At 38.3% G+C, this 18,989-nt stretch overlaps 1 protein-coding gene across 4 annotated transcripts in view; it reads right to left on the bottom strand.

Annotated features, from left to right (window-relative positions):
- Positions 1–5,756: 5,756 nt before the first annotated feature.
- The window catches only part of LOC100357107 (NXPE family member 2), a 38,826-nt gene continuing 25,593 nt past the window's right edge, over positions 5,757–18,989 (bottom strand). For all 4 annotated transcript variants that reach the window (XM_051849113.2, XM_070078585.1, XM_002708413.3 and 1 more), the window contains 3 exons: positions 10,113–10,174; positions 8,034–8,249; positions 5,757–7,660 (listed from right to left, as the gene is read on the bottom strand). In XM_051849113.2, the coding sequence (XP_051705073.2) occupies positions 7,125–7,660; positions 8,034–8,249; positions 10,113–10,174 (814 nt within the window). In that variant the 3' untranslated portion in view covers positions 5,757–7,124. The remainder of the gene's footprint in view (positions 7,661–8,033; positions 8,250–10,112; positions 10,175–18,989) is intronic.

The following is an 18,989-nucleotide window of genomic DNA, read 5'->3' as shown; positions in this document are numbered from 1 at the left end:
GCTTACTTTTAGTAAAATAGCAGCCATGTGAGCCACAGACTTGAATGGTTATTCACATGCTCCTTTCTCGGCTCCAAACAATAGACCTAATGTCAATTCACTATTGATGAAAACAAAGACTTGAAGTCATTCATGGCTAATAAGTAACTGAGGTTATTTCATTTCAGCATAATAGGTAAAAGCATACTATAATAATAATATTATTATTATTATATAATAATAGTATAATAAAAATACCGTTGATTTTTACATTTAACTTAATTTGCTATGAAATGGAAGGATACCCATGGGGGTAGGCATGGCCTAGCAGTTAAGGTGCCTACATCCCGTGTCAGAGTGTCTGGGTTTAATGGGTGCCTCTGGCTCCTGACTCCAGTTTCCCACTTATGTGTAGCATGGAAGGTAGTAATGATGGCTCGAGTAGTTAGGTCCCTGCCCCCTACCTGTGGGACCTGGGTTGCATTCCTGACTCCTGGCCCCAGCCCCAGCTCAGTCCCGTCTGTTGTAGGCATTTGGGAAGTGAACAGAGGATAGTAGTTTCTCTCTCTCTCTCTCTCTCTATCTATCTCTCTCTCTCTCTCTCTTCCCCTAATCCCCATATCTGCCTCTGTCTCTCTACCTTCAAATAAATAAACATTTTTAAGAGAATATACATGAGATTTCATTTTTATATTTGAAAAAAAATCCCCACAACCTTAAATTTACCATCTTAACCATTTTTAAGTGGGCAATGCAGTGGCCTTAAGTACATTGCCATTGTTGCAACAAGCCTCTAGCACTTCTACATCCTTTGACAATGAAACTCTAACCACTGGATACTTACTCTCTCCCCATCCCCTGCCCTTGGCCATCACCTTTCTACCTTATGTTTCCATGATTTTTAGTATTAGAGGTAATGTACCTGTGGGACCTATAGTATTTGTCTCTTTATAACTGGCTTATTTCATTTGCACAACGTCCTCAAGATTCATCCTTGTATGCATATGAAAGATTTCCTTCTTTTTAAAGACCACATAATATTCCACTATACATATATAGTATGTTAGCTTTATTCATTTACGTGCTGGCTGACGTTCAGGTTATTTTTACCTCTTGGATTCCGTGAGTAACGCTGCAATGCTTGAGGTCCCTTGAGATTTCATATGATTTTAAATGCCTTTTATGGAAAAAAAAAAAAGCCATTGGGATTTTGATAGGAATCCCATTTACTCAGTAGATCAATTTGGGTAATGTGACATTTTAGCAATATGATGACTTTCAAAATACAAATGTGGGCTGTATTTCCATTTACTTTATCTCTTTGATTCTTCTTGGTAAAGTTTTGTAATTTTCAGTGTATACGTTTCTACCTCATTGGTTAATTTTATTCCTAGGTATTGTCTTTTTTGTGATGCTACAGTAAATCATATTATTCTCTTAATTCCTTTTCAGATTTGTCATTGTTGTATATAGAAATGCAACTGGTTTTGGGTGTTGATTTTGTATATTTAAACTTTAATTAATTTGTTTTTTATTTCTAACAGATTTTTGCAGAATCTTTAAGGCTTGCTAAATGTAAGGATATGTGAACTGGGATCACCGTATTTCTCCTTTTCCAGTTGTATGCCTTTTATTTTTTTCCCTGTCTAATTACTTTGGATAGAACTTCCAATACTGGGGCTGGAACTGTGGCACAGTGGGTTAATGCCCTGGCCTGAAGTGCCGGCATCACATGTGGGCGCCGATTCAAGTCCCTATTGCCTTCTAGTTTGATTTCATCTCATTGTGCATATGTGAATTTGTAAAGGGGACTTGACAATACCAATAAAGAGCATTTGTATGGTTTCAAATGGCTTGTTTCATCTTGTATATTAACAATACAGTTACTAATTGCGGTAACCTAAAGTTATCACTTTAAGGACAAAACATTATGAGATATTTGGACTCCAGTATTTCTTTAAAATAATGAGCAACAAATAAATGGCTTAAAATCAGGAGTTTGACATTTACCAGCATTTGAGTTCTTTTATACTCACCATAAAAATTATGAAATATCAGTGTACTTATTTTTAAAACATGTTCAAATACTACAACAAACCTAAAGAAAAACACTCCCTGGAGAAGCATGCAATCAAACACTTACATCTGCCACTGTCCACATTTGCCTATTGAACACCTGAAATGTGACTAGTGCAACCAAAGAACTGATTTTTAATTTAATTTAAACAACCTCATGTGACTAATTGCTGTTACATTGTACTGCACAACTTCAGAACAATAGAAGTAATAGAGTCTCATTATTCTGGCTTTTTGATCACATTTAAATTAGAGCACTCAACTTGTTGAGCAGAAAAATGGAGTGGAAGGCATGTTGCAAAGTGATATAGACAAACCTCAGTACATTTGAAGAGTAATGGGAAGACAATTAGAAACTGTACCAGATAAGAACTAAATTGAAAGGATTTGAGGTAGCCTTGGTGGAAAAATGATAACTCATTTAAGCAATTAACAGTTCTGTGATTGGGGAAATAATTAGATTTATTCTGAAAGTGTCTTACAGGAAGAATTAGAACTGATGGTTAGCTGTGTATAGGGAGGAATTTCTAGTATGTGTTCCCTTATTCAGAGGCGTCTGGACCTAAATTGTGTGACTTGAACTTTGTCCTGATATTACAGCATTACAATTTCACTCCATTCACAACATTTTAACTCTTTTTGTTAATATTCTTTAGCATTTTTATTTAGAAGGATGCAAAAAGATATTCTTTATAGGTAAGTCTCACCAAGCACTCAGTTTATCACCAAAGTTGATGTGCTAGTTTCCTATCACTGTTTTAATAAATTGGCACAAATTGGGGACTCAAAGCAACACCAATCTATCATCTTACAGTCCTGGGGGTCATCAATCCAAAATTCATCTCATTAGGCTGAAGGTCAAGGTCCCAGCAGAGCTGGTTCCTTCTGGAGGCTCTGCAGGAGAATCTGTGGAACCCTTTTCAGGGGCAGAAGCAATCGGCATTAGGGGCCCTTCCTCCACAGTCAAAGCACATTACTCCAACCTCTGCTTCCTTAGCACACCTCTTCTCAACTCTGACTTTCCTGCCTCCATCTCTCTTTTCTATTAATATAAAGAGATCAGATTTCATGTATTTTGTAGACATAATTTTAAGAATACAACATGTCTCTCCATCCATCCATCCATCCTTCCCTCCTTCCCTCTCTCTTCCTTCCTTCTTTCCTTCCTTTCAATTTACTTTATAATCACAGGCTTAATGATCCACTACATACAGCGTTCAACAGGTAAAAAGTAGAAAGAGCCTGTTCCACGAGAGTATAGACAAGGCTATAAGCAATAATCAAATCGCAAGATGTCAATTTCAGTCCTTATATATTAGGGCTTTTTTTTTTTTCAGCACTCTCTATATTAGCACTCACAAATTAGAGAAAACATATGGTATTTGCCATTTTGGGTCTGGCTTACTTCAGAAGGCAACATTCTAACTCTTGAGATCTACAGTTTATAAAAATGGAAAGAATGGATAATATTATAATGGGAGGAAGAATTTGAGGCAAACTTCTTTAGTCATTAGAGATTCTCTCAGAAGAGATTCCACATCAAACTTTTAGAATCAGCAAGAATTGAGGTATCAGGGTCCATGTGTTGACAACAGTAAGTTGCTTTCTCTCAATGAGCTTTGTCGATTTGTGGCCCATGAGTATTATGGAATCAGATGAATCCTGACTTAAAAGTTCCAAATAATTTTCCTAAGCAAGAAGACTGCTATTACGATCCCATTAAGTAGGATCTTCTATCAGTGACATTTTCCTTAAACATGAATGACCTACAAATAAACTTTTAAATACTCAGTATTATTAACTATCAGGGGAATACCAATCAAAACCACAATGAGATATCCCCTCATACCTGTTAGAATGGCTATTATCAAAAAGACAAAAAGTAATAAATGCTAGTGAGGATGTGGAGAAAGGACAACTCATACATTATTGGTGGAAATGTAAGTGAGTACAGTCACTATGGGAAACAGCATGGATTTTTCTTTATTTTATTTTGTTTATCTTTAAATTATTTATTTTTAATTCTGAATTAGTTCTAACAGATTCAATGTGGTTTGTAGATACAGAGAACATGATATTCCTTTCTTCCCTTACCCCCTCCCTCCCCCCTCTCTTTCCAACCCTCTTTCTTTTATTCCTTTCTTTGTTTTTTTTTTTAGTTTTTGAGATAACATATTTTAAATTTACATTACAAAAAAAGGTTTAATATGTCACTGAATAAGAATTTTAACAAGCAAAAAGCAAAGAAACCCTACTTTGGTGAAAATATAGACAAAGGCAATAAACAATAATTGAATGGAAAAATGGTCATTTCACACATATACAGTAAATTTTAAAGTAATCACTGGAACATAGCATTCTTGGCTGGCGCCGCGGCTCACTAGGCTAATCCTCCGCCTTGTGGCGCCGGCACACCGGGTTCTAGTCCCGGTCGGGGCGCTGGATTCTGTCCAGGTTGCTCCTCTTCCAGGCCAGCTCTCTGCTGTGGCCAGGGAGTGCAGTGGAGGATGGCCCAAGTGCTTGGGCTCTGCACCCACATGGGAGACCAGGATAAGTACCTGGCTCCTGCCATCAGATCAGCGCGGTGCGCCAGCAGCAGTGCGCCGGCCGCGGCGGCCATTGGAGGGTGAACCAACGGCAAAGGAAGACCTTTCTCTCTGTCTCTCGCTCTCACTGTCCACTCTGCCTGTCCAAAAAAAAAAAAAAAAAAAAAAAAAAAGAGAGAAAGAAAGAAAGAAAGAAAGAAAAAAAAGGACATATCGTTCTTAACCATTGGTTTCACAAAGGTATAAAACAAAGTTTTACAAAATGGTACTTGCAGCAATACTGATACACACGTGTCTTTCTTTCTTTCTTTCTTTCTTTCTTTCTTTCTTTTTCTGCATGTTCTCTCTGATATGTGGCAGCTAAAATTTAAAAAAACAAACATCATAAAAGAAAGAAAAAGAAAATAAATCAGCATGAATTTTTCTTTTTGAAAAACTAGAAATAGAACTACCATATGATCCAGCAATTCCACCAGAATATATATACAAAAGACATGACATCATTTTATCAACAAGATACCTGCTCTACCATGTTTAGTGCAGCACTGTTAACAATAGCTCAGCTATGAAATCAACTAACTTGTCCATCATCAGATGAATGGATAAAGAAAATATGTTATATATACATGATGAAATGCTATTCAGCCTGGAATGAGAGAGGGAGCGGGAGATGGGAGGATTGCAGGTGGGAGGGAAGTTGGGGGGGGGGGCAATGTAATCCATAAGCTGTACTAAAAAAATTTAAAAAAAGAAATGCTATTCAGCCTTAAAAAGAATGAAATTCTGTCATTTGCAGCAAAGTGGGTGGAACTGGAGTATATCATGTAGAGTGAAATAAGCTGGGCAAAGAAACACTGCATGTTCTCCCTTACATGAAGGAGCTAAAAAACTAACAAACATCTCCATCTGAACACAGAATGGTAATTAACAGAGGCTGGGAGAGCTAGGGAGGTTAGAGGGAATTTGGAAAATGGCTACCAAATTGGATTTTGATCAAAGTGAGAAGCTACTAGTAGTACACAGCACAGTGTAGTAGATAATAACCTAGCACAGATTTTATGGAACAAATAGAGGCTCCAAACCTCCACTCATTTTTAATGGTCAAAGAAGGGGAAATACTGATTACCCTGTTTTGATCAGCATTGTACACATACATTGGAATTAAAGACTTGTTTTATTTATTTGAAAGGCAGAGTTGAGAGAGAGAGAGAACGAGAGATCTTCCATCTGCTGGTTCACCCCCAAAATGGCCACAGTGGCTGGGACTGGGCCAGGCCAAAGCCAGTAGACTGGAACTCCACTTGGGTCTCCCATGTTGATGGAGGGGCCCAAGCACTTGGGCCATCTTTCCTGCTTTCCCAGGCACATTAGCAGGGAGCTGGAACAGAAGTGGAGCAGCCAGGACTCAAAGCAGAGCTTTTGTGGAATGACAAGGTTGCAGGTGGCAGCTTAACCTGTTGTGCCACAACACCAGCTACAAGGCTGTCTGTTTCTTAAATTAAATCATGGATGATGACAATTTGCTATTCAGATGTGCTCAGCACTGAAGACATATCTTTTATTTTTGTTTTTTCTTCATAGCAGCATTATATACAATGGCCAAAAAGATAGAAACAACCCAAATATCAGTCAATAGATGAATAAACAAAATGTGGTTTATACATATAATGGAATATTAGTCAATCTTCAAAGGAGGATAGTCTGACACATGTTACAACATGGATGAAGCTTGAAGGCAATATCCTCTGTGAAATAAGCCAGACAGAAAGGGACAAATGCTATGACTTCATTTATATGAGCTACCTAGAATAGTCAGATTCATAGAGGCAGAAAGTATGATGGTGGTCACCAAGAACCAGGAGTAGGGGAGAATATGGAGTTACTGTTTAATAGGTACAGAGATTCTGTTAGGGATAATGAGAAAGTTCTAGGGAAGGATTGCGGTAATGGCTGCACAACATTGTGAATGTACCCAATGCCATTGAATTACAAATTTAAAAAAGATTTTCATGGAAAATTTTAAGTTGTGTATATTTAGCAACAATTTAATTGTTTTAAAAGATTTATTTATTTATTTGAAAGACAGAGTTATAAAGAGGCAGAACCAGAGAGAGAGAGAAAGAGAGAAAGAGAGAAGAGAAGAGAGGTCTTCCATTTGCTGGCTGACTCCTCAAATGGCCACAATGGCCAGAGCTGGGCCAATCCAAAGCCAAGAGCCAGGAACTTCTTCCAGGTCTCCCCTGTGTGTACAGGGGCCTAAGCACTTGGATCATCTTCTACTGATTCCCAGGCCATAGCAGAGAGCTGGATCAGAAGTGGAGCAACCGGCACTTGAACAAGTGCCAATATGGGATGCTGGCACTGCAGGCAGTGGCTTAATCCACTACACTACAGCACCAACCCCCAATTTATTTTTTTTTTAAATTCGGTTCACTCTTACCTCAGATTGCATTAAACTATCCTTGCCATATATATGAGACCATCTACAGAGAATGACTCATGCTGTTTCTTTGTATTTTTCCTCTAGCAAATATAATTTAAGAACATATCAATTTGACTTTCAATCACATAATCAGGTGGATGAATGTTATCAGTGTGATATGCAACTGCCATGTCCCAGGCATCAATAACACCCACATTGAGATCTGCAAAAATCTCCCTCATGACAAGATTCTGAATATAACCATGAAAGTCACTGAACATCTCTGCATTTGAATGAATCTCCCTGGTATTTTCAGTTTTCAGTATCACCTTGGTCTCTGGGCTTCGCAGGAATAGACGTTTGATGGCCTTTTGAATATTGATGGCTCTGCGGATGAAAGTCTTGATGGGAAAAGGTCTGAAATGTTGGCCAAGGGTAATGACAATGGCCGTGTCTTTGTCACCTGCCACACGGTCAATTTCTCGCGAAATATAGTTTTCATCTTTCACTGAGAAAACCTTTAGGGTAACAAATGGATAACTGTGTTTTTTCCACTGAATCAAAATATGTCTTTCAACATCCAGAAGAATGTGTGTTTCAAAGGTTCTAGTTCCATGATGACCAAAATATTTTAAGGCTGATGGGAAACAAATCAGTAAGACTTTTAAGAAGAAGAAAGTGATATAATTTTAAAATTCATACAGTATCTAGAATTCTAACCAAGATCATTTGAAATAATAGCATTGATGCCTATGCAAGGTAAAGAATTTTAGCATATGAATTAAAATCTTAACTAAAACTTTGGACATTTATCAGAAGACAGGAGGAAGAAAAATTAATATTTGTAAATGAAAACTAACTTTATATTAAAAACTCAAAGCTAAGAGTTTGATAAATTAAAAAAATCTAAAATTAAGATCAGAAGAGGAAAGCAAAGGAGTCTAATGGTGATTTTAAAAAATAACCCTCAGAAGCCAATCACAATTTCAAAATAATAACAAAATACATACTTGTCACAACTTTTTTTAAGTAGTGTATCCACTGACGCAGTGTTGAATCTCCCATGAGGTAAATACGTTTTCTTTCCAAACAGTCGTTTATGTTTTTTATTTCACTGAACTTGATCTGTTTGCAAAATGCTGTAATCCACCTTCCCTTCAAAGCATAACCACTAGGGAAAGGACTCTTCATCCCAATCTGACATTTCTCTCTGATGTTCTCACTGTCTGGCAATGAAAAGGCCCACAGTCAGTCACTTTTATTACCACGGGTTATTTTAAAACACTCTCCTCACCGCTGCCTTCCTGTTATTTTCCTTTACCCAGCTCTTGGTCTATGTTTCTACCCTCCTCCCTTCCCCAAATATTTGTTGAGTAAGATCATGTCAAAGAATGAATTAACAATTCTCACTGGGTTTTTCTTGGAGTTTTCTCTTTTGCATTCACACTGTCTCTCTGGGCTCCACCTTGTCCCCAAGGCCACATAACTATGAGAAAACTGGCTACAGCCAGCACATGTGTGACCGAGGAATAGCAGGGCTCAGTAGCCCAGTTGAACACTGCACCAACGACACTGGCTTTGCCACGCTGCAAATCCCCAACCCCCTTCAAACCGCTTATCCATGAAAGAAGCTTGAGCATTTATGGAATCATTGTTGAAAATTGTTTATTTTGTGTGTACCAGAATCATGTTTTACAGTAAAACCTGCAAACCCTTAAATGCTTAATTGTTATGTCTAGAACTGAATGTAATATTCTCAGTGTGTTCTGACAAGTGCAGGAAAAAGTAGGACCATGGCTTCCTTGTTGAAAACGTCCCACCATTAAAAGGGCCTAAGCTGGATTCACTGGCTCTGCTGGAGGCTGAACTCAGGTGAGATTCTGAGGCCATTTTTACCCTGGTTGCTTAGAAAGCATGTCTTCATCGTCCACCTGCATTGCTTAGGTTCGGGGTATAAGTTTAAAGGTTTATTTATTTATTTTAGATTCAAAGTTACAGAGAGAGAGAAGGAGAGACAGGGTGAGAGTGAGAGCAAGAGAGAGAGAGAGAGAGAATCTTCCACCCACTGGTTCACTATCCAAGTGGCTGAAACAGCCAAGACTGAGCCAAACCAAAGTCAAAGTCTCCCATGTGGTGCAGGGGCTCAAGCACTTGGGACATCCTCTGCTGCCTTCTCAGGTGCATTAGCTGGGAACTGGATTGGAACTGGAGCTGCCGGGACTCGAACCAGCACCCATATGAGATGTCAGTGTTGCAAGTCAGAACTTTAACCCACTGAGCCACAGTGCCAGCCCCGGGGTATAAGTTTAATAACATGCATTATCCATATCCAATTACATCAAGTTTGTAAGTGGCTCCAAAAAATAAGTTGGGCACCATCTCTAGGAACCTGCCTGCCTTTACTGCAAAGAACTGTCCAGGCAAGAGGTAAACAAAAGAGGAGTTATGAGGACTCAAGTTAGCTTAAGAATCCAAGTGCTTTCTTTGATGTAAAAATTGGGTGTGGATTGTGATTGCCACATTAGAGAAGAGATCAGTCTTTTTCAGAGGTTGTAGGCTTTAGGACAGGGTTCAAGATTTTTTTTTTTTTTTTTTTTGACAGGCAGAGTTAGACAGTGAGAGAGAGAGAGAAAGGTCTTCCTTCCGTTGGTTCACCCCCTAAATGGCCGCTATGGCCGGTGCGCTGCACCTATCCGAAGCCAGGAGCCAGGTGCTTCCTCCTGGTCTCCCATGCGGGTGCAGGGCCCAAGCACTTGGGCCATCCTCCACTGCTTTCCAGGGCCACAGCAGAGAGTTGGATTGGAAGAGGAGCAACCGGGACAGAACAGGCGCCCCAACCAGGACTAGAACCTGGAGTGCCGGTGCCGCAGGCAGAGGATTAGCCTAGTGAGCCACAGCGCCAGCCTCAATAGTGTTCTTTAAATGAATAAATTTGAGGAGTGAATCAGCAGATGGAATATCTCTCTCTCTCTCTCTCACTCCCTCCCTCCCTCCCAGCCTCCCTCTAACTCCACCTTTCAAATAAATAAATAAATAGTTTTTTGAAAATGAAGAACCTGTGGACACGGTAGGCAATAGCACAGACTTACTGTTACATGGTGAGACCTCGATGGAGATAAAATTCTTCATCATTTCAACTCCTATATTAGACCTTCAAGAAATAGGGAAACAAATGAGCTTAATATTTGTCCAAACAATAATGTAAGAGTGAATTACTGGTTTAGATGGATTGAACCACTCTTAATCCCCTGAAAATGCTTTGTTTTTCATTATTTTGATGTGTTTAAGATATTCTGGGCGAGGTAAATGGATCAGAATTCTCAGAAACTATCCTGCTACTGATAGGGCATCTGAGAATCCAGAGAGCAGCACTCACCTCCATGTGTAATCCATTAAATCCTCTCGCTGTCTACCTTCTATCATCCTTTAATTTTATATTCTAAGTGATTCGCTACCACAATCCTTTTTCTCCATCTTTTTACTGCAGCAGTTCAAGCCCTTAGTGACCTGCTCCAAGGCCAAAGCGTCTCAAACTTGAGAATGAGTCAGAATTACCTGGAATAGTTGTTACAACTCAGATTGCCAAGCCTCATCACCCACTGTTTCTTTCAATAGTTCTATGTTGGGACTCAAGAATTTGGGTTTCTAACAAGCAGCTGTGTGTGTGAAGCTGATGCTACTGCTCCAGGAACATTACTTTGAGAACACTGCTCTAAATTATCAAGATATTATCTTTCTGCCATCTTTGCTTTATCACATCTAAATACAACCTCTGTGTTGTCTGTTTCATACCCTTGTACAAAATCTTTCCACAACTTTCCATCATCAACCTACAGGGTAAAAACCAAATCTCTTGTGAGTGTAGCAACATCTCCAGCTTCATCTTCATCCATTTATCACGTTCATAATTCACCAGAAATAATTTCCATAGTTTATTATCTCCTTGAGGAATCAGATCAGTCTTACTTATTGTAATTTTCTCAGTGTATTTCACTACAAGGTATCAGTCCTTCCTGACAATTAATCTGGTGGTATATCTGATCAAATAAAATTCATTCTATCAGAATTAAATCCAGCTAGCGGAAGTTAGGATTTCAGAGTCAGAGCCACCAAAACCTCCAAAAGGAAAATGAAAGTATTTTCCAAGATGGAGAAGATGTACCTGAATCCCAAGAAAGGAATTTTTAGGTCAAATGGGAATAATATATCTTGTCTGTGAGGTCATTGAGTGAAGAAATGAGAGGCCAGTGGCAGGTGAATGATGGCTACATGGAGTGGTGGTGTCACGTGGGATGTTGCTATGGCCCATTGACTTTAGAGTTGGGTAGACTAGGACCCAATTCTGACTTTTCCACTTTCTTGATGCATGACTTTGAACAACCTATTTAATATGTCTGTTATTAAATCTCCTCATCTATAAAATGATCATAATAATAACCACTCCAAAGTGTCTTCCTGAGGTTAAAGGTATAATACAAGGGACACAACCATAATAAATCCTAACATATAGTAGTTACTTAACAAATGGCTGCAATTTTTATTTTTGAGGATCCCATGAGACCTATCTTTGGCATGAAATTAAAACTTGTTTAAGTAGAAAATATGAAGTTGATTTACCAATAGTTCTCCCACATCTATCACAGGTAATGAAGATAACAAATGAGACCACGACCTGGATACTGTGTGAATTTGGTTACCAAAGCTGAACTTTGATGGTGTATTAAAGTTTAGATTAAGAATATGGTGTCATGATACAAAGCACTAATTTTAGTGCCTACTGTATTTGTGTGTGTATATTTTTGAAGAGGTCCTGCAATATTAGATCATAATAGAAATTTAAAGAATTGTGAGTAATTGTGTTGCCTATATGATGTCTTTTCTTATGGCAACCCAATTGTTTTCCTTACATGATTATCCATAAGACTCTTAAATAAAAAAGAAAAAGACTTTTTCTTTAACTTGGAAGAAGTGATCAGATGAGGAATTAGCATCTCTGATTTTGTAGCCAGGGTTGGAAGTAACAAATTTAGTGAGAAAACGTATTAACTAGGTTACAAATGAAAGGGAAAGGGGCTTAGTTTGAGGACTTTGAGAAGAACCTTGCTTAGGTCTCAGAAGGGGACTTACATCTTAACAATAGAATGTCAAAGAAGATGTCTAAGATATATGATCTTTATGAAGCCAAGTACTGCTTACAGGTGCACTCAATCCTTCATGCAGTGGGAAAAATTTGACAGCTTAGACAGAGCATGAAATCTGGAAAAGAAATGTGTCTATTGGGAAGTAAAATAGGGACTTTGCGAATCCTGAAACATAGCCAGTAAACTGCAAAGATGGTTCCTACAACCCAGGCTTCCATGAGAACTATCTCAGGAGGGAGCCAAAGCATTGTCTGTGTACATAATGATTTTTGTGTGTTAATTTGATATTATTTGACCATACCAAACTCTTGTGAGTTCCAATAGTCTCTTAGTGTAGTCTTTTGGTTCCCTTATATTTAGAATCATGTCATCTTCAAATAGAGATAATTTGACTTTGTCCATTCTAATTTGTATCCTTTTGATTTCTTTTTCATGCCTAATGGCTCTGGCTAAAACTTCTAGGATTATATTGAATAGCAATGGTGAGAGTAGGCATCCTTGTCTGGTTCCAGATCTCAGTGGGAATACTTCCAATTTTTTCCCATTCAATAGGATGCTGGCTGTGGATTTGTCATAAGTTGCCTTGATTGTGTTGAGAAATATTCCTCCTATTCCCAATTTGCTTAAGGTTTTCATCATGAAAGGATGTCATATTTTATCAAATGCTTTATTGAGATAATCATATGGTTTTTGTTCTTTAGTTTGTTAATGTGATCATTGATTGATTTGTGGGTGTTGAACCATCCCTGCATACCAGGGATAAATCCCACTTCATCTGAGTGAACCATCTTTCTGATGTGTTGTTGGATTTGATTATGTAGTATTCTGTTGAGGATTTCTGCATTGATTTTCATCAGCGATATTGGTCTATAGTTCTTTCTCTGTTGCATCTTTTTCTGGTTTAGGAAGTAAGGTGATGCTGGCTTCATAGAAGGAGTTTGGGAGGGTTCCTTCCCTTTCAATCATTTTGAATAGCTTGAGAAGAATTAGAATTAGTTTTTCTTTAAATGTCTGGTAGAATTCAGCAGTGAAGTCATCCAGTCCTGGGCTTTTCTTTGCTGGGGGGGTCTTTATTACTGATTCTATCTCTGCCTTTATTCTTGCTGTGTTAGGTTTTCTGTGTCTTTGTGAATCAATTTTGGTAGATTTTATGTGTCTAGGAACCTATCAGTTTCTTCTAGATTTTCCAAATTGTTGCCATATAGCTCTTTGTAGTAATTCCTGATGCTTTTTTTAATTTCTGTGGCATCTGCTGTTGGATTTCATTTTTCATCTCTGATTTTATTAATTTGACTCTGTTCCCTCATTTTTTTTGGTTTGTTGGCCAATAATATGTCAATTTTGCTTATTTTTTTAAAAAAGAACAACTCTTCATTTCACTGATTTTTGTATGTTTATTTTTTGTTTCAATTTTGTTTATTTCTTCTCTAATTTTAATTATTTCTTTGCTCCTACTATGTTTAGGTTTGGTTTGTTGTTGTTTTGCTAGGTTCTTAAGATGCACTGATAGCTCACTTATTTGATGACTTTTCAGTTTCTTGATATAGGCACTCATTGCTATAAAATTCCATCTTAACTCTGCTCTTACTGTATCCCATAAGATTTGATAGGTTTTACTGTCATCTTCATTAGTTTCCAGGAATTTTGTACTTTCTCTTTTGACATCTTCAATGCCCCACTGTTCTTTCAGGAACAAGTTGTTCAGTCTCCATTGTTTGCATATGTTCTAAGGTTCTTGAGCTGTTAATTTCCAGCTTCATTCCATTGTGGTCAGATAAAATGCATGGTATGATTCTGATATTTTTATTTTACTGAGATTTGCTTTATGGCCTAGCACATGGTCTATCCTAGAGAAAATTCCATGCACTGATGAAAACAATGTGTACTTTACAACCGTGGGGTGAGAGGTTCTGTAGATATCAAGTGCATTTGGTTGATAGTGTCAATTAGCTCTATTGTTCCTTTGTTGATTTTTTTTTGTCTAGTTGATCTGTTCATTGATGAAAATGGGGATGTTGAAGTTCCCCATTACTATTGTATTGGACTCTATGACTCCCATTGGCTAAACTAAATTAAAATTAAATGCCTTGGAATACAATTAACCAAGGAGGTGAAAAATCTCTATGATGAAAAATAAAAAAAAAATTTAAAATAGAAATAGAAGAAGACACAAAAGATGGAAAAATCTTCCATGTTCATGGATTGGAAGAATAAATATCATCAAAATGTCTATACTACCAAAAGCAATTTATAGAATCAATTTTATTCCAATCAGAATACCAATGAAGTTCTTCTCATAACTAGAAGAAAATGATGCTATGGGGGGGAAGCCATTGTAATCCATAATCTGTACTTTGGAAATTTATATTCATTAAATAAAAGTTAAAAAAAAGAAAAAGAAAAAAAAGAAAAAATTCAAATGGAAACACAAGAGACTCTAAATAGCTAAACAATCTTAAAAAAAAAAAAAACACAAAGCTTGAAGGGCTGGCACTGTGCACAGCTGGTTAAACCCCTGGCCTGAAGTGCTGGCATCCCATATGGGCGCCGGTTCTAGTCTCAGCTGCTCCACTTATGATCCAGCTCTCTGCTATGGCCTGGGATAGCAGTGGAAGATGGTCCAAGTCCTTGGGCCCCTGCACCCATGCGAGAGACCCAGAAGAAGCTCCTGGCTCCTGGTTTCGGACTGGCGCAGCTCCAACCATTGCAGCCAAATGGGGAGTGAACCAGCAAATGGAGGACCTCTCTCTCTGTCTCTACCTCTCTCTGTATATCTGTCTTTCAAATAAATCAAATAAATCTTTAAAAAAAAACAAAGCTTGAGGCATCACAGTACCAGATTTCTGACATACTGCTAAGTAGTCATAATCAAAACAGTCTGGTACTGGCACAAAAATAGACATGTAGACCAATATAACAGAATAGAAACTCCAAAAATCAGTCCATGCATCTACAACCAACTAATCTTTGACAAAGGAGCTAAAATCAATCCATGGAGAAAAGACAATCTCTCAAAAAATTGTGCTGGGAAAATTGGAGCTCCACATGCAGAAGTATGAAACAAGACTCTACCTTACGCCTTACACAAAAATCTACTCAAATTGAATCAAGGATCTAAATCCTGTTATCATCAAATTACTAGAGGAGAATATTGGGGGAACTTTGTAGGACACTGGCATAGGCAAAACCTTTTTGGAAGAGATCTCAGAAGCACAGGCAACCAAAGCCAAAATTGACAAATGGGGTTACATCAAGCTGAGAAGCTTCTGCATTGCAAAAAACACTATAAAGTGAAGAGGCAACTGGCAGAATGAGAAGAAATATTTGCAAACTATGAAACTGACAAAAGATTTATATCCCAAATCTATAATGAGCTCAAGAAACTCAACAATAACAAAACAAACAATCCAGTTAAGATATGGGCAAAGGACTTGAACAAACATTTTTCAAAAGAGAAAATTCAAATGGCCAACAGACACATGAAAAAATGCTCAGGGTTAATCTTATGAGTATAAAGTAAACAAACTAGATAATTGTAAAAATTGAGAGGGGATAGGAGAGAAAAGAGAAGGAAGAATGGGAGCATGGTTGGGATGGATGGTAGGAAGGGAAGTATCACTGTGTTCCTAAATCTGCAAACATGAAATAAATGAAATTTATATACCTCAAATAAGTTTTGTTTTACAAAAAGAGGGAATCAAATGTGGCCAACTGTGAATATGGAATCAGGCGCAGATGGTCTCTTGGTCTCTGACCTACATTGAGGACAATTCTTAGACCTTCAAGATGAAATAGCCATCTCTCTATGGCTCAATGATGAATTTTCTTTTGCTTACAATTTAAAAATTTATTTGAAAAAGCCCAGCCTCTTTTGGCTGAGCCATGGAAGAAAGGAATTTCTTCTGTACCTGTGTCCAGAAAAGAAAAATAAACTCAGGTGAGGTAGGATTGGAAGGGAAATCTTATAGAGATGTAGGGTCAGTTATGCCCTAACCCCTGTGTCATCAAAACACTTGAATTAGATTTGAACCTGAATTTCCAGGGTAAAATATCATCCAGTTTGCTCTTCTAAACATGTATCAGAAAACCAAGTCCTTTCCACATTAGCAGTTGCCAAACTCTGGAATCAATTTCTTAAAATGATCCAGAAAACAAATGTGTGGAAATGTTTAGTTTCTACCCCTGCTTGAAAAGACACACATTAGGCCAGTGCCATGGCTCAATAGGCTAATCCTCCGCCTGTGGCATTGGCACACTGCGTTCTAGTCCCAGTTGGGGCACCAGATTCTGTCCCAGTTGCCCCTCTTCCAGTCCAGCTCTCTGATGTGGCCTGGGAGTGCAGTGGAGGATGGCCCAAGTGCTTGATCCCTGCACCTGATGGGAGACCAGGAGAAGCACCTGGCTCCTGGCTTTGGATCAGCACGGTGCGCCGGCCACAGTGCGCCTGCTGCAGCAGCCATTGTGGGGTGAACCAACGGCAAAGGAAGACCTTTCTCTCTCTCTCTCTCTCTCTCTCTCTCACTGTCCACTCTGCCTGTCAAAAAAAAAAAAGACACACATTAAAGCTTCTGATAAATCCTACTATAAAGAAAGCTATTTAGTGATTTTCCCAGATTGTAATTCACTTTCATTCAACAAACAGGTAGTGAGAACATTCTTGGAAGCAGGCATTGTGCTAGACCTCTGACACAACAGTAACACATAGTTGGCCTCAAAGTCTCTGTCATCCCCCTTCCCCAATCCCATTCCGGTATGTTCTTGCCTCAGTTCCTACTCCTTCTCTAGAGAATGTTATTTCTCCAAAAATTCACCTGGCTAACTTCCTCACTACATTCAGGCTACTGTTCAAAATAGATCTTACCTGAGCACCTTTTAAAACCATTGCATTCAAATCCTTTACCATAAGGGTGGGCACTGTGGCACAGTAGGCTGAGCCTCCACCTCTGGCACCAACATCCCATGTGAGCGCCAGTCCATATCCCATCTGCTCCCATTCCAATCAAGCTCTCTGCTTAAGGTCTGGGAAAGCAGCAGCAGATGGCCCAATTACTTGGGCCACTGCACCCACATGAGAGATCTGGAAGAAGCTCCTGGCTCTTGGCTTTGGATCAGCTCATTTCTGGCTGTTGTGGCCATTTAGGGAGTGAACCAGAGGATGGAAGACCTTTCTCTCTGTCTCTCTTAGTCTTTAACTCTACTTCTCAAATAAATAAATAAAGATATTTAAAAATCCCTTATCATAATGACTTTCTGTTATTTTTTATTTATATGTTTGTTATTTATTTATATGTTTGTTATCTTTCTGTCCCACTGGAATGTTAATTCCTAACATGGAGAGCTATGTCTGGAATGTAAAATGTGCTATTTATAAATTGGATAAGTAAATGGTGAAACAGATAAATACTATTGCTTCACAGAGCTTATAATTTAGCAGAGGACATAAAAAATTAAATTGAAAATTCAATAGTGTAGTAAGTGTTCTATTGGTGAAGAACAAAACACAATAGAAAAATATAAAACCAGCAATTCGCAAAGTGATATGAAATGCTTCCTGGAGGAAATGATGTCTCAAGCAAATCTGGGAAATAAAAGAACTTTAATTTGACTAAGAGTAAAACATCATGAAGGTCAGGAAAGAAGCTACAGAGCATGTCCATGTAATCCCATTAAAGAGTTCAGATTTCACCCGGACAGTCAGGCTCATGTTAAGGTTTTTTTTTGTTTTTCAAATTAACATTGTTTATTTTCATAACCAATTTCTTGTTTTTTTTTCATTTCTTATTTTTTTAACTTTATTTAATGAATATAAATTTCCAAAGTACTGCTTATGGATTACAATGGCTTCCCCCCCATAACTTCCCTCCCACCCACAACCCTCCCCTTTCCCTCTCCCTCTCCCATTCCATTCACATCAAGATTCATTTTCAATTCTCTTTATATACGGAAGATCAGTTTAGCATATATTAAGTAAAGATTTCAGCAGTTTGCACCCACATAGAAACATAAAGTGAAAAATACTGTTTGAGTACTAGTTATAGCATTAAATCACAATGTACAGCACATTAAGGACAGAGATCCTACATGAGGAGTAAGTGCACAGTGACTCCTGTTGTTCACTTAACAAATTGTCACTCTTGTTTATGGCATCAGTAATCACCCTAGGCTCTTGTCATGAGTTGCCAAGGCTATGGAAGCCTTTTGAGTTCACCAGCTCTGATCATATTTAGACAAGGTTGTAGTCAGAGTGGAAGTTCTCTCCTCCATTCAGAGAAAGGTACCTCCTTCTTTGATGACCTGTGCTTTTCACTGGGATCTCACTCGCGGAGATCTTTCATTTAGGTCATTTTTTTTTTTTTGCAAGAGTGTCTTGGCTTTCCACTCTCATGGGCTTTTCAGCCAGATCTGCATGCCTTAAGGGCTGATTCTGAGGCCAGAGTGCTGTTTAGAACATCTGCCATTCTCTGAGTCTGCTGTGTATCTCACTTCCCATGTTGGATCATTCTCTCCCTTTTTTATTCTATCAGTTAGTATTAGCAGACACTAGTCTTGTTTATGTGAGCCCTTTGACTCTTAGTCCTATCATTATGATCAATTGTGAACAGAAATTGATCACTGGGACTAGTGAGATGGCATTGGTACATGCCACCTTGATGGGATTGAATTGGAATCCCCTGGTATGTTTCTAACTCTACCGTTTGAGGTAAGTCAGCTTGAGCATGTCCCGAATTGCACATCTCTTCCCTCTCTTATTCCCACTCTTATATTTAACAGCGATCACTTTTCAGTTAAGTTTCAGCACTTAAGAATAACTGTGTATTGATTACA

The sequence above is a fragment of the Oryctolagus cuniculus genome, chromosome 1, assembly GCF_964237555.1.
Source record: "Oryctolagus cuniculus chromosome 1, mOryCun1.1, whole genome shotgun sequence".
In the NCBI taxonomy this organism is placed as follows: domain Eukaryota; kingdom Metazoa; phylum Chordata; class Mammalia; order Lagomorpha; family Leporidae; genus Oryctolagus; species Oryctolagus cuniculus.
Note: the sequence above shows the minus strand (reverse complement) of the source record. Positions and strands in the feature narration are given on the sequence as shown.